This window comes from Etheostoma spectabile, chromosome 12, assembly GCF_008692095.1.
Source record: "Etheostoma spectabile isolate EspeVRDwgs_2016 chromosome 12, UIUC_Espe_1.0, whole genome shotgun sequence".
Taxonomy (NCBI): Eukaryota; Metazoa; Chordata; class Actinopteri; order Perciformes; family Percidae; genus Etheostoma; species Etheostoma spectabile.
The window spans coordinates 15,780,706-15,802,561 of NC_045744.1; the positions used below are offsets into that span (position 1 = coordinate 15,780,706).

The 21,856-nt window shown below is 41.5% G+C and overlaps 1 protein-coding gene across 1 annotated transcript in view; it reads right to left on the reverse strand.

The window, feature by feature from the left end:
* The window catches only part of ephb3a (eph receptor B3a), a 37,721-nt gene extending 28,129 nt beyond the window's left edge, over positions 1 to 9,592 (reverse strand). The window contains exons 1-2 of the mRNA XM_032531672.1: positions 9,020 to 9,592; positions 1,954 to 2,018 (exon numbers count right to left, since the gene is read on the reverse strand). Of these exons, the coding sequence (XP_032387563.1) occupies positions 1,954 to 2,018; positions 9,020 to 9,083 (129 nt within the window). The 5' untranslated portion in view covers positions 9,084 to 9,592. The remainder of the gene's footprint in view (positions 1 to 1,953; positions 2,019 to 9,019) is intronic.
* Between the last annotated feature and the right edge of the window lie 12,264 nt (positions 9,593 to 21,856).

Genomic DNA, 21,856 nt, shown 5'->3' on the forward strand with positions numbered 1-21,856 from the left:
ACAGCACAATCTCGCTCATCCAATAGGTTGTTAATTAAAGTAGAGTAATGTTAAACGCGGTGCATCCTAATGCAAACCATTCAAGCATAGAGGGCATCCGAAGCAGCAAAGTGACGTCTGCTATGAAGAGAATATAAAAATGCAACACATGCACACACACATTCCCACAGCGTGGTTGTGTACATGTGGCCTGTGAGGAATAATTTGCAGCTAAAATGCTTCTAATTACATGAATCATTCAGAAAATTCCAATCATTACAGGCTATTAATAGAAAACATTTCCTATTAAAATACATTTCACGCATTATGCCTGTTTGACTAACAGTCCCGGTGCTGATTACGTGTTGAAGGTTTGGAATAAGACGGATGTTTTGCAGCTAAGATTGTCACAGATGTGTTGGTTAGACCTTTATCAATAGATGCTCACACCTATGCTAGGCAGTGCTCATACTGCTGCAGTGCAATCAAGAGATTTGGTTTCTATATCATATAAATGTGTTATGTGTGCTGAGAGAGATGAGAGCATACAACTGCACACTTTAAATGGAAACTTTCCCCCATACATCTATAATGCAAACAGTGAGTTACTTATTAAAATGGCCATTTAAATGCAATGCTGTCAGTGTGATTGCACTGTGGCAGCACTCCTGAGCACTTCAGGTTATGCAATATATTGTATATATATATTTTCCCATGCCTACACATAAAGCCTGAGAGAAGATGTTGGCATATGTTGTGGTTAATAAACCAGGTAGACTGTCTGCATAATGTAGCTTTAAAAATAATCATTTAAGGACTAACGTGACATGGACATGACTTCTGTCGTGTGTGTAATATAGCATCTGAACCATGTCAATGTATAGCTTTATATGTTAATGGAACTGGTCTTTATATAGGGTAACTAACATTATAGGCTATGATAAATGGCTTCAATGGTCAATAAATTTAGTCCATTAGGAAATAACCTTGTGAGAAGTCAATCTTTTTAGATTTTTTTTCCTAATTCCCTCTTGGACAGAATGCTTCGTTTCCATAACAAATGAGCTTCCCAGAAATTGATTATTTCAACTGGAAGAAAATAATGCATAACTCATCTCACGTCTCTGAGCTCCTGTGCAATTTATTCCCAAACGATGAGCCCAAGAGTCAGCATTAGATGTCGTAAATCACCAGCAACATGTTGATGCACTACCTGACAAATATGATAATTGCCGGCTCCCAAACGTATGGGATTGTCAGGCGTGAGGAGAGGGGCTGCCTCGCCAGTCGTGACATATGACTTCATGGATGCTAGGACATTCAGAGCCAGCCCTTGTAGGGTGAGGGAGAGGAGGGCTGCCGAAGATCGTCTCCATGGAAACCTACCATTTCCATTGACTGACTTTGCGCTCACGTAGCGAAGACAAATTACACTGGCCAGGAGTGGGGGAGTTCTGTCAGGCTGTAAGCCCTGGGGTCAAATTCATGTTGTTTTATTTTCTCACCATTCCTATAGGGGGTATCAACTGAAAACCTTAATTTCTCCCTGTAATGCGCTCCTGGGCCCATACTATAAAAGACACAGACACATGCTTTCAATTATTAGGCTCTCTATCCTGGGGAGACATGCAAGGTAGAGCCTACCTAATAGTCCTTGCCCACGGTGGGGACTTGCTCTATAAAATAATAGTCTGCTCACTTGTTTGTTTAAAGTATGATATTCCTTTGTCAAGCTTTTTACATGTTCTAAATACTGAAAATCTTTGACATTTTTCCATGCAATGTCACACAGTGTGTGTCTCATTTGCGTTTTAGTACCCAGGAAAGCAAACATACACTGCAAAAACAAAGATATAAAACAGTAGGAGGTGTGCTGTTCAAGGCAGACTGGGCCCTATTAACAAGCAAATGGAACAAATGTTGTTAAATGAAAGAAAAAAAGGGAACACAAAACATGCTCACACACAAACTCACCCCACTCTCTGGGAACGTGGTCCATGCCAGCTCTGTGGTTGCCCACCGACTGTCCATAAGGGTTTCTGCAAATTAAAAGTAAGAGAAAGGTTGACAGACCGGAATTAAATAGCATGAGGGGGCAAAAACAAATTTTGCATCATACTGCATTATTATATACCAAATAGCATTAAGGAGCACACACAAGTTCCCTCTGTTTGCAAAGGTTCCAGGTAAAACTTCCTCTCCCATTCTTTCATATCCTCCACTCACATGCACTCACTTTTTGAAAGCACTGACAATCATTGCAAATCTGGGCGCCTAATTAAGGATTTCTCTTTATCTCTCTCTTTATCTCTCTCTCTCTGTCCCTCTCTCACTCTGTCCCTCTCTCTCTCTCTCTCTCTGTGTTTGGCATCTGCAAATGCACTCCCTTCAATATTCATTTGTGGAACTAAGAACAAAGAATCCTCCAAAATGCCTTGGGAGGTAAATATTCCATTAACCAGCACTGGTTAAGAGAGGTCATATAAGCACAGAGAAATTTAATAGATCACATTTGGGGGGGTTACCAGAAACACCATAAATGTGACGCCTCTTGACTCAGATTTGACAAATCTAAGTAGACAGTTGATCTAAGCAGGTATTTTTTTTTACCTAGTTGTTTACAACTTTGCGAGGAGGTGAGAGCTGCGGACAATCAGAGGAGATTCAGAGAATTAACAGCAGGATCAATGAGCATTGTTGTCAGGCTGTCAATCAGTCGTCACCTGATTGGTGGTCCAGCGAGTTCATTACACCTCAGAAGACTCAACCCCTCTCTCTGGGTTCTAAAAATTCAGCTGTGGTCGCGACTCCCATTGTTCTGTTGTTGTTAGCCCATAATTACTGAAACAATGACGCTGCCTTTATTGGAGACTCAATGACACGATGCCTGCTGTGCGCCATTTGCTCACAAGTCGTTGATAGCGGTGCTGAAGTAGGGTTTGAGAGGTTAAACAAATAGCATGTGTAGAACAACAGCAGAGACATGGCACTGTTCTGTTGGTAGAGGTTCTACTTTAAATACAGTAAAGTAAAGAGTTGTCCTTGGCTTGTGTGTGTCAATAATAGAAGTTTGATTAAGTGGATAGATCACTGGTCCATTTGTAGCTGCTGAGCTGGAGATAAGAGCAATGTTTACAGTCTGCGCTGTGTGTTCATTAGAGAAACCACAATGGCTTTTCTTCTTTTTAGAGGACAGAGAACAGGGATCTGTACATCCAACAGAATAGATTATATCTGTGTTCAAATAGTGCTGGTCACGTTCACAGTGCAGTTATAGACAAGATCAAAAGCAAGTAGTAAGACTTCCTATTTCCATGTTTTAGTGCAAATTAACTTAGCTGTGTGTTAATGGAAACAAGTTGACAAGAGATGATGACTGGTATTTAATGTGCAGTACCAAACTACGTACGGAATGTTCTCAGAGCCTTTTGTTCCCCTTTAAAATGATGTTAAGTCTGACAAGTCAAGGTCCACCTTGGCTAGAAGCTGAATAAAAAGCATTAATTGTTATAATATGGGTACAAAACACATGCTGAAAGGAATAGTTTAAAATTTTGGGAACCGTTTTCTTATTAATACCACTGTCATGTCTGCTAAATATAAAGCTAATGCTGGGAGAAGACTTATCTCAGGGTAACAACTGGAAACAGGGAGTAATAACTAGCCTGGTCAGCTAGCTGACACAAAACAAAAACCAAGTGTAAAAACAACAAATCACCGTTTTATGGGGGTTTATGACCAACTGCAGGCAGATTTTGTTCCCTTTGGAGCGAGCTAGGCTAGCTTTTCCCCCATGTTTCCAGTCTTTGTGCTAAGCTAAGTTAACCAGTTGCTGGCTCAAGCTTCACATTTAGCTGACAGACATTAGACAGACATCAAACCCTCGACAAGAAAGCAAATATTCATATTTCCCAAAACTTTTCCTTAAGCATGATTCATTAGGATATAAAGCATTAATTAAAGGTGCATTAGGTAAGATAAATAATTATAAAACTAACTTACTGCCATATTTTCTGAAACTGTCCCTATGTTCCAGCAGAACTACATGAAGCAGGTAAAATCTCGCTCCTCTGGCAACACCTACAGCCTGTAGTGGAGTTTGCAAAATTCCACCGCTTCCTGTTCAGATGCTCTAATCAAGGCCATGGGGGGTGTCTAACTGCGTGTCAATCACTGTTCATGCACAAGCATTCATTCTCCCTTGTGGGGGGAGGGGCTTAGGAGACCATTTGGGCTTTAGCAGAAAGGGAGGGGGGGGGGAGCGGCACTAAGAAGTTGTCGATGTACAAATTCTTTGGCTAAGTCCTGGATCGTCACAATCCTATCTACAGCACCTTTACTGCCAAATGTGTTTCTATACATTTCTGTTTTTTCTGTTTTTGGGGCTTTTTTATACAGAAAATGGGGGTGATGGAGAGGGGGGATGACACACAGCAAAGGGCCACAGGTTTACAACTTGTCTCGCATTGCAAGACCTATCAGCACAGTGCTGCAGAGTAAGGTCTGGCTCGACCACACATACATTCCAGGGTAGGAGAAAAAAAACCGCTCTGTGTTGTCTGCATGTCTTAATAGTCTTGGGCAGCGCTAAGCTCCGGGCGCAGTGACATTGCCCCGGGAAAATGGTCTTGAGAAGGAGCCTGTTTTGGTAGAACATTTGGCCTCCGCAAACTGTTGACACAATACATTATTGTTGTTTAGATGTGAATTTAATTTAGCTGGATGTATGGTTAAACATTCTTACCATAATTGCCGCGTGTATTTCAATCGGTCCCATGTAACATTCTAACGTCCCAGTTAGATAGTACGCAAACGTTTCGCCTCCTGATTGGGTCTTATCGGTCATGAAATCTCGTTCTCTTACTCTGATCTTTGCACTAAGATACTAACGTTACCATGGCAACAGGCAGAGTATACAATACGTACACTTTGGGCTCAAAACTACACTTAAAAAAACAAATCGTAGCAATGTAAATGTAGCCTGAGAACAGCAACACACAGAGAGCGGAAGGCAAGGGACATCTGGCAGAACGGATATGATGAGTCAATTATCCTGGACATACTGTCGTTAATCCAGACTAGCAGGATGCAAATCCAGGCTCAAATTTGCCTTTCCTAGGATGGCGAAGGAATGCCCTGCCCTACTCTACCTCTTATTAGCTTACCCTGGTATTCTTACCCTTAACCTAACCAATCTCACTCCTCATGCCTATACCTACCCAATCCAACCAACAATGGAAACGAGTAGAGTACTAGCTACTCAGAGGCAGAGCATGCAGCGCATTCATTCACCATCCTAGGAATTGCAAATTTGCAAACCTGGACCACTGGCAACGACTCAGCCGACATGGGGCGCTCGCCCTATTGGGTGAGCTAGAGGTTGCACTATGAAAACCGGTTAAGAAATTATGTTTATGTTATTATTAGTTAATTATGAATGGATTGTCTATTACCAACATGCAGCAACATGTGGATGACTTACAGTTTCATAGAAAAATCTTAAAATTTAAATGAGAACAAGCACAGTTCTGTTGTCAAGCTGCTTAAATGTGTGGCTCTAAAAAGTGCCTTCCTATGTAACTGGATTCCAGCTAATTTGGTGGCACATAAATTAGAGAATGAATTACATTTGAATTAACGATCATTAAGTGAAGATCCATTAGGAATGAACTAATCACACCAAATTCATAGTCACTTGATAATTTCTTAATGGTGAGCATTAGTTAAGCATGTGATTTGTAACCAGAACACTTTTATGTGCAGAAGAAATGAAAAGTATATAAATAAACATGAGCAGTGATTCATAATGTAAAAATAATTACATTCAGAGAGGAATAAGTGTCTGCCTTGACAATGGAGAGCACGTTTATCTGTGCATATAACAGAAATATTTTCCCACAAAGAAAATGTATATTTACTGATAAAGCTTTAAATACCAAAGCAACTTTGGGTCTTCTGTACCTGTGTGTGTGAGGACATGAGCGACAGCAGTTAACAACTTTGTTTGTCGAGCCCAAATACACAATTGTGAACAAGGTTGTTTTACTGATTAGCACGATTTGAGCCAGAGAGGAGGAACTAATCAGCGGCAGTTGTCTGCTTGGCTACACTCGGCCCTCTGTGACTCACAGCTGAGTGAATGCACCCGGACTACAGGCTGCTGATTCTGCCTGTCCCTTGGGTGTCTGATCCGGTGCTTCGCCTTTTCCCTCTTCTCTCCCTGATGCCCAGAGGCAACAGAGACAGGTTCACTCAGCCTCAACTAACCACAGGCCCGAGCTGATGCTCCTTTCAACAGGCTTCACCTCACACTATGCAGGGGCAGCAGGATGACCATCCTACATCTGTAAAAAAAACCAAATTCAAGCCCCTGTGATTTCACTCTGCTGAAGCATTCTTAAGCAAGATACTAAATTCCTGGCAGCATGAAAGGTGCTCTTTTCTCCGAACATGACCTTTGACCTCACCGTGGAGCAAGAGAAGACACAATTTCTCGACAAAGAATAACTGCACTTTTACAAAAATTGTTATTAACCAGCTGAAGCACATGCCAATGTATATCCTCAAGCTTTACATCTAAGTCAAGGCTCATGTGTTGCTCTAACACTCAAGTTTCAGTGTGAATAACGTTATTGTTCCCAAACAACTCCATTCACCAAAGTGTGATATCGTCAGCTCACTAAATCCTAAAAACCGGTTAAGAAGAAAAAGATCCCATTTGTTCCACAGTTCTCCCCCTCCCTGTTCAATTTACAGTACCTTTGAGATCGCCACGCTGCTATAACTCAAATCCAGAAATCTCCCCCATCTCCCATAAAACTACAGCAGCAGTGGAGTCATTCTGCCTCTGGGGTAAGAAAACAATGCTGCAGTGGGAAGTTTAGAGCATCACCACCCGTGGCATTTACTGCTTTTTTTTGTTTTTTTTTATCACCCGCCGGAGCCAAAATGCCACACAACTTTGCATTCCCAGTGCGCTTTGGGAGCTCGCACATGCTAATGTTTTATTCACTTTGTGAGAGCGGGTCATGAAAGGGAGGCCTCGCCTTGTACTACACTGACACTCGCTGCCAACAAGCAAACATATGAAATATTAACATCATCATCAGAGATCAGATCAAATGGGTGTCTATAAATGGGTGTAAATAAAATCGGGCGTTCTAGCTACAAAATGTGACTTCAGGGCTCATTCTAAACCACGCCTCATCTGTATTTGAGTGCATGTTTCTCTTTATAGAATCTCAGTGATAACAATTGAGTGTGATACTTGATGAGCACTTTCTGAACAAATCAATTCAATCTCTCGTAAGGGCTGCTTGCATTTGCTTTTAAAAGGTCAACAAATAATTATTCTTGTTAATATGCTGATGTATGGAAAACAAGGAAATGCCAATGAAGCTCTCTATTAATGTGAAAATTGTCTGGAAACCTGATGCTTAATGCTTTTCTTACAACCACACACACACACACACACACACACACACACACACTGTCTGATCACTTTATAAAATGTTTTCTGTGTGGTCATTTATCTAGTTTAGGAGCTTTTAAAATAAGAGTACAGTATACGCTGACTGTAAATCAGAGAAATACAACCTAAAAATGTCACAGGCTTTTACTACAGTCTGTTGTGAGTATTGGAGATAAGTAATCACTGTAACTTTTGTAAATAAGCACACACACTTAAAGTTGCAGTCCAGCTTGCATCATCCATGCGCAAACACTTGCCAATCTGGAAAAAAAATCCAGATTCAAGCCATGTGTTGTAATCCACTGAGTAAGCAGCTAAATAAATACCATGCAACTCTCTGAAAAAGCCTCCTTTTCCCCCCTCGTTTAAACCCAGCCGATGATCTGCCCTTCATGTTTATCCTCAGAGGACAAACATAAGTTAACCCCTGAGTTTTGAGTAACAGTTAGTGGTCCGGTTGGGGAAACAGGGCTGATCATCACGGCGTGAGAGAGCCCACTGGGACTTGGATAGCTGCTGCTGCTGCATTGATTTACTTGCTGACACCAGAATTGATGAGGGATCAGTCTGGCCACGGTCCAGGGGAGGCAGATTGGACAGGGAGGGAATGGAGGAGGCAAGGCAGAGAAATGTAGCTACAGCTCAAAGAAGAGTCGCAGGGTGGGTAGCAGCAGTAGTGAGGGTGGGCTTCTCCCTGGAGCAACACTCCCTTGGTGATGGTGAGAGCTTCAGGGACTGCAGCATACTTGTTAAGCCATTGACCTTTAATTCACACTTGTCATCTAATGTGTCTCACATGTGTGTCTCACATGTGTGTCCCCGTGGCGATTCAGGGGCTGGGATTGATCTGGTCTGCGTCTTTAAGCATCCACAGCATTGATTGGTAGGCAAACCCAACAGCAGGTTTAACCCCCTCGATATGCATCATATGAGGAGTGTAGGCCTACTATTTTACAGTGACAGTAGAGGGACGCTCCTGTGGGGCAGGTGGGCATCCTCACTCAGCTTGTGGGTGTGACAACAACAACAGGGACAATTGCAACAGGGCAGTCCTGCAGCCGCAATGGGAATATGGGATGTCATCATCACCCCCCCCCCCCCCCCCCCTCCCCCCCACACCACCAACACACACACACACACACACACACACACACACACAGGGAACGGGGCGTTTTGTTACATGTAAACACATGAATTACAGTCACATAGCGGGATTGCCTATTTAACAGAGCGGGTCCGCATTATTAACAGCTTTAATTATCCAAAACATGAAAGGATTTTGCTTACATATCTAATTTCACCTAGGCCGATATAGAAACAGCATAAATGACTGATCCGGCTTTTAAACTGGCAGGAGGGATTGACCCCAATATGGTTTAAATTGTCAGATAAAATAACCACTATTGACTTTTGCCAGGCCTACACGATTTTAACTTGTATTAGGCTAATGGTCATCTTATTTTTCTCGGTGTCAATGAGGGTTTTATTGCCAAATTCTAATGCATCCTAACAGCCTATTGTTCATTCACAAGAGAAGTAGTCATAAAAATATCAAACCACATAGCCTACCTTCTACAGCCAGCACCACGGGGACAATGAGGCTGCACACCCACAGCAAGTAATCCATTGTCATAAAACAGGCTTTTGCAACATGAAGAAAGGTGTGTAGACTGGACCCTTTGGATGGATGGACACTCAAACACAGAGCACCGCAGCCGAGCTTTTTGTTCCTCTCCCAATTCTCATGTCTTCAGTTGTGATGAGGGCTCTCACCGCCCCATTCTAACAAAAAAAAAAAACATTAAAAAACAAAGAAAAAAAAGGCGCTTCTCTGTTTTGCATTCAATCAGGTATCGTTATTCCCCCGGAGTTGTGAATGCGATGCTACAGGAGCCCTTTCTCAGTCTCATTCTCTTTATCTGACTTTAACGACACCGAACCTCTGTCCAGGGGTGCATCTCTCGGCTGCTGCCCTCCCCGAGCAGAGGCTGGAAGCCCGGGTATGAAGTCGTCTCTGTCCGCAGAAGGATCTGTGTAGTCCACTTTGGCCAACTCCGTGTAGCTGTTGCTCCTCTGCGGGGGATGTGCGTCGGAATGGCAACACTGGGACAGAGACACACAGAAGGGGCTGGGGGATCTGGCAGCGTCAAGGCAGACACAATGAACGTCAAGCTTCAGGTCAAGACTTTCAAAATAATAGTAGCCTAGTCATGTTTCATGCCACTTCATTTATTTATTTAAAAGACAATACTCTTTACTTAGCAACAATAGGATTTAATGTCCCAGATTTAGCCAAAATAAGCCAAAGCTTATTAATGTTGTTAATAGGTTTTTTTATTTATTGATTCTTATTCATATTCAGTAGGCTTATTATTATTATTATTATTTAATGTATACTGCATGTATGCATGTTTTTTCCTAGTATCTTATTTATATTTATATTCTGTGTTGTGTGACTAATTTACGTGTGCTGCTGTAACGCCGTAATTTCCCATTTTTTGGATCAATAAATATCTATCTATCTATCTATCTATCTATCTATCTATCTATCTATCTATCTATCTATCTATGCAATTGGAGAGGGAGAGAGAGAGAGAGAGAGAGAGTTGAAGAGATAGATAGGTATACATATAGTCATATACAAACTAATAAACCGGACAATTTATGTATTTTAAGGCTATTTTAGTTTATATGAGTAAATATTTCGCATCCATGAGGCACAACACAATTTCATAGTCTGTGTACGAAATGCCATAGACCTATATAACCATGTAAACGTTTAGTAGCATATCCCTTGTTATACATTGTTTATTTTTACACCTCAAATCAACATGAATTAATTAACGTCATTCAAAGATGACTTACACCAGGTGGAAAACACAGATGCTGTGGTGTCTGTGGACGTAAGATGACCTCATCCTAGTGATGTCATAGCAGCTGTTTTTTATTAAGCTGTCAAACTGCTCTGCTCTGACATCACTGACTGATGACTGATGACTGCTGACTGATGACTGATGATGACTGATGTCATGAGCTCTATACGTAATCCATTCCTAATATAGTCGTAAAAATGATTTCCAACGGTTTTATTTTGAAGTCAAAAGTGATACACTTCCGGGTTCCTACTGAATGCCGTGCTGCTTGACGCGGCTGGCAGGGCGCGCGGAGGTAGAGAAGGTGGGAGGAGGAGGCTGGTTGGTTTGGCCAGCAAGCGGTAACCAGCCCGCAGTGTTTATCCGCCCTGGTGGCAGGTAACACCGGCCTGAACGCCCTGCTCACCACCGCTAAATACCGATCAATTCTGGCATTAAAGGGACTGTGAACGCTGGCGGGGAACGTCAATACGAGCTGTAGCAACAAAGACTAGACAGCGTCTCTCGCGGGTTACTGAGTGGCCTTTGCTTGCATGTTAACCATCTGTGATTCGAGTTACACGGGGTGATATATCAAAAGCAAGTCATGCTAACGGTTGTCATACAAATATTTAGCATCATTTGATAAATTCCTCAATAAAATTCTACATTGCAGAGACCTACCGACACAATGAGGCCCCATGGAAAAGGCTAGCTACTGCGGTCCATATAGTAGGCCTAGCCTAGGTTACCCTTGTGGAGTTTATGAAAGAAAATACAGTTTTGTCTTGACAGACTAGACTGCCTGGCCTCATTAGTTCATGGCTATAGGCTACTTGGACCTTATGCAGTCCCTGTCTTGCAGTCTCTCCTTTTAGGTCCCTTTCCACAACACCCACCCAGTCTTTTGTCTCTTGGCGGGTTCCACAGAAGGGAGAGTGTGTGTGTGTATGTGTGTTGCCTGGTAGCTTTCAGCTCAGGGACAAGACTCCCCTTCACACTGCTAATTCATCTCTCTGTGTGTTCCCACTCCCGCTGCTTCAACCCCCGTCCTGCTGCACCCTGACACGAGAACTCACACAGGCCTACAAAGTTTCCCCCCAAAAGTCCCCCTGTGCTACAAACTCAAGATCCCCTGCTCCACCCCCCTCTCCCAAATCTTCACCCACCACTTCCAAGCAGCTCCCCCATGACCTCCTCCCCAAAGTTTCTTTTGTCCCCTAGGCTTTGTGCACTAATTAACTACAGTTCAATTCCCAGTATGCTTGGGTCAGCATCCTTAGTGAAACCAGTGATAGACAGCTCTCTTTAACCTGCATGGCTCTACTCAGCTCAACAGGCTCTTTTTTGGTTTTCCATTATCAATAGTTGTGAATAGTACCTGCTTTATGGTCGAGGTTCCAAGTGAGCTGAGCCGATACTTAAATGTGGAGTTGAAACACTGCAGATCATCGATTGGTCAGAGAGAACCGCCACTAGTGCAACACGGGACATCCTGCACAAACCCGAAATCTTTTAATCACACAAAACTACAGCATACACTACCCGTACAACTGACAAAGTGCACATATTGTTGCCGATGAAAGGATCCAGGAACTATTGAAGATGGTGTCACGGCAGTTTCATGCAGCGTAGCTATGGCAATCTCACCGAATTCCGTGAAATGAACACAGCCCCTTATCTCAAAATCTGTGGCAGTTTCACGGAATCGCCAAAAATTCTGTGATGGGCTCATGGAAGAATTCCGTGAAATTAATACGGCCCCTTAAGTTAAGTAAAAGGTCTTGGGTTGGCGGGGGTTGCGTTTGGGAAAAGAAGAACGGGTTGGTTTAGAAAAACACAACGGGTTGAAAAGAAGAATGGGACGGTTGGGTTTAAAAATCGTGACTCGCAGGACCTGATCTCCGATGTCCTGGGTGAAAGTCCTGTGTTGTTGGACCCATCCACCACCCCATCCAACCTCTTCCCAACGCGGATTTTCGAGCTTTCATACTCGCTACCGTTGTCGCTCTTAATGCTACGTCATCTTCTCATTGACTTTACCTTGCCATTGTTTTCTGTGTGACAAGAAGAATTTCCACACATTTGTAATGCGCTGGTAACATTTTGTGATCATTTCACAGACTTCTGTGAGACCAGGCTGGGCGATCAGCTGAGAATCCTGCCTACACTGAGGGAGTACTATCCACATTGGAAAACAAAATAGAGAAAAAACCCTCAAAGTGAGTAAAGTCGAGTTGAGTCGAGCCAAATTATGCAATGGAAATAAGGCATTAGACAAAAAAAAGACAGACAGTGTCCTTCATGGCACCATTACAGTCATTATGAACAAGTCATGTGAATAATATGTGAAAGTGCTGCTGCTGCTTCTGTGTGGTTCTTATTTGTGAAAAATCCCTCATAGCTTGCTTGTTTGTCTTTTGATTTAATTTACAAATCCGCTTGTTGATTCAGCTTTTCAACAGTCTTTGAATTCTGTGTGTGTCTTAAAACACACAAACAGAGAAGAATTATTAATGGATAACAAAAATTCACTTTCCACCAAAACCACCAGACCATTATATATGCGTTCCTTATGTGAAGAAAAAAGAACAGATTGTATCACTGAAAAGGGCCCTATGCAGTTCCTCCGTATCTGCAGGTGTTTGTTTCAGTGTGACCTTCCACTTCCTCCGACATGATAAACTGGCAGTTAGATCTCAAACTCTACAGTTGCTGACTGAACCGGGGACTGTGTGTGCTTCAGTTGTTGCAGCGACAGGTGGAATAAAGAATTGTTGTCTGGAGAGTCTTCCCATCCTGCTGCAGATGAGAAATCAGTTCTCAGGCTCAGGGGGAAAAATACATATTTTACAGTGTAAAGAGGGGATGGCTGAGGAGCCAAGGATGAGGTGGAAGGAATGAAAACCAGCTCTGTGGGACAGCAGTGTCAAGCTGACAAGAGGGGAAGACAGAACATCTCTGCAAAGCCCGACTGTCTCCCGCTAAGTACTTGTGAGTTATGGAGTCTGTCCAGTTCACCGCACTGTGTGTATAATAAAGATGCATGCACAACTTTGTGTGTATGTGTGTGGATTTATGTTAGACACATGCAGTCGTTTTTCTATGAGTTGGACATTAATCTAGCCAGTTCTTCCCTGATGTTTTAGGTTTATGCTCTAAACATAACCATATTCTTTGTATATGCATAATTTTTATTAATATAGATCAGGGAACACATAATTTGGCTTATGTAAGATATTGACAAAAGTCTTTTTAATAAATTGTTTGAATCCATCAAACAATATCAATGGATTCTGGTTAATTGTCATGTGAAATAGCAATCTATTCCACCTTTAATCTGCAGTTCAAAATTTGGAATCACCACCATTAAGTAGCTCTTCTCTCATATCACATGCTCTTCATCAGCAGAGCTTGCGAAGTTGCTGTAGAATTTCAGTCCAACAAATAATCTGAGTGCTTTAAAGGAGACATATGAAAAACAATTGGATATCTGGAGTGCCTACAACCCCCAAACTGTGAACTACTACAGCCCAGTCAACCCGGTATACTACAGTTTGAGAAAAAGAAAGTTTTTTTTCAACATTAAAGCATGTTCTAGTGTTGCATGTTCTAGCAGAAACCCCAAATGTATGGATCTGAAAATGAGCATAATGTCTCCTTTAAGGACTTCTTGTTTTCTTCTTAATCTACAATTCTATGACAACTCCATCTCCTGGAGTTGTTGATTGGAAGCTCAGGAAACAGCTGCTAAATGGACCTTGTAGTGAGATTGTTTTAACAATCCGAGAATGAATTCTGAACCTCAGTTGAAAATAAATTATAATACGCTTGCAGCAAGTGAAATAAACATGACCTACAACTTCAAAGAACAATTTGACATTTTGGGAAATATAGTATGCTTATTTGCTTTCTTGCAGAATAAGATGAGTAGATTGATTTCGCTCAAAGAGTGGTATCAAATTTCTCATCTAACCCTCTTAAAAAAAGATGTTACACTGTTCCTATAAATACATTTCATTTACAAGCTTAAGTCAGGTCACAGCAAAAACATTAGCACAAGTATGGTAAAGCTGCTAAAACAAATTTAAAGTACCCATATTATGCTCATTTTCAGGTTCATAATTGTATTTTGAGGTTGTACCAAAATAGGTTTACATTTGAAAAAAACACCACATTTTTGTTGTACTGCACATTGCTGCAGATCCTCTTTTCACCCTGTGTGTTTAGGTCTCTGTTTTAGCTACAGAGTGAGCCATCTCACTTATACAATCTTTGTTGGGAGTTGCACATGCTCAGTAGCTAGATAAGATCACATCAGCTAGGTAACTTTCTCCAACTTTGGTCAGGATTAGCTGGGAGACTTCTTCTAAACAAGGGCGCGCTTGTGGAATACCTGCAGAACAGGACATGGAAGTAGTTCTTTTGTAGATTATGGTGAACCAGTGTGTGTTTTAGCAGTGTTTTGCCATTGAGAATGAGCTAGCATGCTAGTGCTAGCATGTGCTACGGTTAGCCACCTCGTCTTGGCTAGTGAAGTAGAAAGCCGTGCAGATTCTGAACAGCTCACCTAGAGACTAAAGGCAGAGAACATTCAGAAACCTGTATCTCACATTTAAAACAGCATGGATAGTTTTTTTTTCTTCATAATATGGGCACTTTAAACTGGCACAATTCACTCTGTTCACAACAACAAAGATAGATCATCTTTCTTCTTTAGGGCTGCTGATGTGAGAAAACTAGAAAATATGTCAACAAACACTGGGAGACAAAGTTAATGGGGAACAACACAATAAGATAATGAGGGGAAAACAATCAGGAGAAGACTTTCCACATAATTCTGCATATTTTTGAATATCTGTCATTGTCTGTCTGAGCTCATTTGCTAACACGGCCAAAAAAAGAGCTCTCTGTCCTCAAGAGCACCGTTGAAACACAACATGAAAAAGTGCAGGAGTGGCGCTTTGCTACATTGATTGGAGAAGTAATGATACATGATTATGTTTAGACAGGGAGCTGGCTGTTAGCTGAGCACGAGCACTGCTGGGCTTTTCACACAAACTGCTGTCAACGTGTGGTTCTGTACACCGCTGATTGATTGAATATGAATCGGTGTTGGTTTGGCGAACTGTCGTGTTTGTCTCACTGAAAACTGCTCCTCTTCCCACGAAGCTGTCAGTGTCAGCCCCGGCTCAGTGTTGGGGTGCAGAGCTGCACCAAACACCGGCTGCACTTCCTCTGACTCCCAAACTTCACAGCTAATCAGTGGAAAGCTGTCACTTATCTCATTGTAGTTTGCATAGTGCAGGATTTCAGGAACAGGAGATTTCAGGTAATCTAAGGTGAGATGAGCATAAATTTGCTTGTGAAATAATGAGTTCATCTGGAGAGTGAGGCAATACACAGCAAAAACTAATTAAGAACAATTCCATTTTAGTGGGCACAGACAGTTTCCGCAGAAGTCTTTTTCTTTCAGAATTATTCACAGGAGGCGTTATTGATGATTCGCCACATTCGGCAATTTTCCCACCATTCTCCTCCTCCATTATTCATCCACCTCTAGTTTTTAATCTCCTGTGAGCTGACTCAGAACTCCACTTCCATTTGCAGACTGTTCCTCCTCTGTGTCTGTAGCATTGATTAAATGGACCCCAGTGGGCTGGGGATTACATCGGGGTCTATTTGAAATGGCATTTCTACAGTGTTTTTCCATTACTGAGCATACTATTGGAATTTAGATAAACTGGTTCTGGGTGGGCTTTGTTGATTTCTAAGTTTGTTCGGCTGGGTCACATGGGGTCTATTTGCTGCAATTGAAAAATTACTGGCTTTGGCGCCTTTGCTAATTCTCTATGTTCCAGCCTACAACACAGCCTATTGAGCTGCCACTGGAAGGCAGACGAGAGGAAGAGGGAATAGTGGAGGCAAAAAATGAATACAGACAATTGTATTTCAACGGCTGAGATGAAGCTGGGACACGATCCAACAGGACAAATTAGATAACAGAGGTCGGAGAGTGAGAGACGACGGCTCTTTCCACCGCTGCTTTTGTATTGTAAACATACAGTATCTTTTGTTTTAACTATAAGCAGCTCACTGCTGGTTGTTTTATAAATGGCTGGCCCCCTTGAGCTTTAGGTGGAGACAGTCTCACTCTTTACAGCCACAGCAGGGCAGCGTGAAGTACACTGTGGTCATTGAAGGTGTTTTAGATCACTTGGTTTACTTACTGAATGCAAATGTGTTCCATTCATTTCCTTCATGTTGCATCTTTGCATACAGATGTTGAGAAACATCCAGAGATAGTTTTTTTTTTATCACATCCATTATTAACACATGCTAATGTTCAGTATCTAGCAACCTGAGGACTTTTGACCTCTTCATCACATGTGACATTCCTCGACAAGTGGCCAGGGAAGCAGTGTCTGCTGCACTATCCAACACCTTCTCCACTCCCCCCCACCGAGGAGGTCATTAGTGTCAGACTGTTTGGCTTCTCACTTTGGAGCTCCGGTGTGTCCCGACTTAGTTTCGCGGTCATTCCAGCTGAAGGTCTAGATAGATAAGGGTTTCCTCACCCTGCACAACTTGCAAAAATGATGTGAGTCAGGCAGCAGCATCCTCGACTTCAGGTCTTACTCAAGCACAGTAATGATGATGCTTCACAGGCCGCTCATGTGTTCCCCTGGGGCTAAACACAACCAGTATAACCACCAATTACCCCGAAATATATGATGTATTTTATGTTTTCATAATGGTGCACATATTTTTGTATTTTTCAACCCAGGGCACCTGGTGGTTATTCTCAGTGATGAAAGTGAATACATCATTCATTTATTTAAATATTACTTATTTTTTAAACAATACAATACTGTGAAAATACTTATAGCATTACGAATAATAAGTAAACATTATTATTTATCATTTCATTGTTGTTGTATGATTCGTCATTTCATTGTTTGTAGTAAAATAACTATTAACATCACAATTTACCATTTATCATTGATGGTTACAATAAAGTGTTACCACATATTCTATCATTTAACAGCTCAAGAGCCACTTTCTGTTAAATCCTAAACATTAATTTGTATTAGTTTTCTTTGCCCCTTTACTGTAAGACTTCTTACGTCCTCCCCCAACAGTAGGAGCTGTGCATCAAACCAACATCAATTTCACCTGGAGACTCAGTGAGCATGACCTCATGGGCCTCAGCCTGGAGAAAAGAGCCGAGGGGTCGATCTGTGGGGTCGATGACTCTGTGAAATCTATTCATAATGAGGTTGTGGATATGCTGTGTGTTTGTGTGTGTGTGTGTGGTGTGTGTGTGTGTGTGTGTGTGTGTGTCACGCCTTGAGAAAGCTATTTATTCTTGTTTGAGCGGATTAGCTGGACCAAACCCCTGGGGGGATTGCAGGCTGGTACAACTTGTATGTATCAGAAATGACTCCACAGCCAAATTTAAAGGTAGCTGTGATGATGATAAGCGCTTGTGACTGTCTTCCCCCTCCGAGCCCTCCTCTCCTCCTGTGCCCTGCGACGGGTTGTGACACACAGTGAGGATGGGGAGAAGCATGGTTGCTAAACAAACTGAAATTTGGGTTGGGGATTTATCTGGCATGAGGGCATGGGGACTATTACATCATGATGCAACCTGCTGTATGCTTCAGTAGGTATATTCCTCATTCTGTCAGTGGAGGATCATTCACGCGTGGTACGTGAGCGCCTTCTAGTGTAAGAAAAGACAAAGTGCAATAACTAAATTCCTCACCGCATACTTCTTCTAAGCAGCTGTTGAGAATGAAGGCCATTCAGACTGGACAAATTTCAGTTAAATGACAAATATGTGTACTCAAAAAAAACGAGCTTGTACAGTCAATCCACTTGATTTTCAAACATTTCTGTTAATGTAAAACTTTGCAATGCAATGCAATGCACATAATAAAATGACAAGAAATAGAGGAGCAATTCACAGCTGCAAAACAATAAAAAAATAAACTGTGGATGGTGATGATGAAGATGATTGTAATGATGATGATGATGATAATTGTACAGTTGTAGGAAAATCTCAGTAAACATAAAAGAATGATCTTGTTCTAAAACAGGTTTGCTTTTTCTGTGACATTTCATTGGCAATTCGATTGATCAGCGCCATACATGTTGTAGGGCATTATTGTGCATACAAACATCATTCATAGCTACCATTTAGGATATAAAGGTTTTTTTTGATGACGTAAAAAGGCTTTACAAATATACAGTACTTAACTATTGGAATCTAATAGTAATAATTGCTTACATTCATCATAGACACTCAAAGCGCTTCATGTGTAGCCCCCACCTGGGTGATGCACGGCAGTCTTACGACACCAGACACTCACCAGACATCGAAGCACCCAGAGAAAACCCACGCAGACACAGGGAGAACATGAAAACTCCACAATGAAAGGCCCGGTACGACCAGCTTTCATACCCAGTACCTTCTTGCTGTGAGGCCACAGTGTTAACCACTGGGCTACCGTGCTGCTTAGTAGAAGCAACATATTAAAACGAATTAACAAATAAAAGGATTAGTTTGACATTTTTGAGAAGAAACATGTATTTGCTTTCTTGCTGAGAGTCGGATGAGACGTTTGTTACCACTCTTGATATCTGTATGGTATGAAGATACAGGAGAATGTTGGCTTAGCTTAGCATAATAATGAAAAGACCATGAGTGGAAGAGTTCAAATGTGAGATTTTGTTCCTTTTTGTAAAAAGTCAACCACAAGCTCAAAATAGAGCCTCCGGTGCCTTGTCCCAAGAGAAGTGGGCTTGTAAACAAAGCTGTCATGTTACTGTGATGCTGTAGTACATGTAGGATAAAGTTAGTGCACTCAGTGTTAGAAGAAGAAGCTAAAAAGTGATCCTTTGTTATAATTTATAGCAAGTAAGGTTAGTAAAACAACATGGGCCAAAACTATGAACGACATTCATGTAAGAATTTCACAAAATAAATTGTTTCTCTGAGGTTAACTAATAAAACTAATACATGTGTTGTGACGAGGCACTCTGAGTCATGCGATAAGCAGGCGTAATATCACCTGTCACATCTTTTTATTGTAAAGGCCTCCATGCTCACATGTTAAACCAGAGCATGCTTAGCTTCACTGAGTTCATTCTTCCATCTGTCCATTGTTTATTTGATTTGGTCTCTTTCTGTGTACATCCTAATTTCTTGATTTTTTTCCTACACAGTGATTAATAATTAGCCTGTTTATAACTGAAGAATGTCCGTAAGTGCTTACCCTCACAGTGTTTGTAGTGAGCCATTGTTACTGGCACCCACACTCTTCTGTAAACTGTGGTTGAATCTAAAAAAAATCCTATACCCAAGTTAGGAGAGGCAGTAGCACACCAGAGTGTAACCGCTGCTCTTTTCTTAAAGTCAGTGACAGGAAGTCTAACAACCTCTGCAAAATAGGGATAAACATTATTATGGATTACACCAGTTTGAGCTGAGGAGGACAGATAGCTGAACTGCACCATGCCGCACTGCAGTCAGTTAACTGTGTATGCCCTGCATGGCTCTGAGGTCATCCTGGAATCTTCCTGTTCACTGTCATGCAGTGTTTATCTGTTTATTCATTTAAATCTTTCTGCCAACCATAAGCCTGTCATGAGTTTATACAACTCCAGCAGTGTTGCACATTGTCAGACTAGTAGTTTATCAGCTAGATGTAGAACTCATAACCAAAATATAAATGTTCTTGCTTTTAAAATTAAAATACTGTATTCATGTAAAGAAACCATGGCAGCAGCATTGTCTTTTTTAGCTTGATTACAATAAGTTGTGTTTGTGATATGGGTTCAAATTGAGATTTGAGAAGTTTATGTGGGGTACAAGTACAAGGGATATTGAATTTTGTCACGTAGACAGAAGGAAGTGGTCCTTTAAGAGCAGTTAAAGTATACAGATCACATCCGCAGTTAAACGTGAATCCCAACTGTTTGTGATAATGGCCGCTCAGTCTGCCTGTTGTTCTTGTTGGGTAAAAGAAAAAAACCTTAGCACTGCCTCAAGCACCCTGCTTAGTAACAGCCTCTCAGCAGCACTTTTCACATGTTCATGTGTTCTTCTGATGTCCTCTCTAGAATAAAAAAAGAAATGGAGCCATATTTAAAGGAAATCCACAGAATGTAACATGTAAGTTTTCCATTAGCTATATGATGTATGGGTTCTTTTTAGCTTCTTCTGATGGCATCCATATTAACCGATGTAACACTTGGGACGTGATGACAACTTATGCAGCCTCTTTTATGCTGCCACAAACCCTGGATATCCATTAGTCACCCAGACACTGTCACTGGGCTCTTTAGTTTAGTCTATAAAGACCATCAGACAACTTCAGCTCATGCACAACGCTGCTGCCAGAGTTCCAATAAGAACCAAGAGATCTGAGAGCATTTACTCCTGTTAGCTTTCAGTTACTATTCTATTAATGTTCTCTTAGTTGCGTCTATGAACAGCACATGGAATTGTCTCTGAGTTTGAGATGTGCTAAATAAATGAAGCTGCCTTGCCTATAAACCATCAGAAAATAGTTTAAAAGAAAATGCTTGTCACAATTTCTCAAAAGCCAAGATGACATCTTTAGGTTGGTTCTGGGAGAAGCTGGAACTAGAGATTGTTTGTTTACTTGATAAATGACTTAAACTGTAAAGGGATTTTCAAAAATCTAGTAATATTCTGTCTGTCACTAAATCAACTGACTGACTACCTAATCAGCTGTTATGAAATTTTATTTATTTATTTTATTAGAAGGGTTTAGGTAATATGACAAGAATGCAATTGTCACAATGGGAAATGGCACACAGTTACTTACTCCTATCTATGAATTCAGTGGAATTCACATAAACCATGAAAATATTATAAATGATGGATTAGCTGGGGTTTGGTTTAAAGCTCTAAAGTGCGGTGCTTGGAGAAGAGCTGTGGAGCTTTTAAGAGACTGTAATTGCATCCCATGAAAATGCACAAAGAGAACAGTAGAGGAAGCCTGCAGGAGCTGTTCAATCATGACCCATGCAACGTGTTTCGCTCATTTTGGACAGAGTTCACCGCTTTAAGACTCCACACTTGGTTAATTAAATCGGCAAATTATGAGAAAGCGTGTTCCCATGAGAATAAAACACTGATCAGAGCGATATGATATGAATATGGGATATGATTCCTTCATGAAGCCTCGGCAGGCGCCTGAGAAAAGCTGTAAATAATTAAAATAAATCCTCCTGATATCTGTTCATATATGACGCTGCAAACAAAACAGTGCTAGCATTGAGGAAAGGTCACACCGTGAGCCTATGTTGCCTCCTCCACGACCCTGTCACCTAGTATATGATGGTTTGCCTTGATGCTCTTCAGGATAATATGTTTCAACAGGAGAAAGCACACAGTGAGGGGATTTCTGGGAAGTGGAAGGAACATGACTTTAACATGAGCAGGAAACCCCTTACAGGCTACACATGTGTTTCCTGGACAGGGCCAACACTGAATGTGATGTCAATAAAAACGGACTGG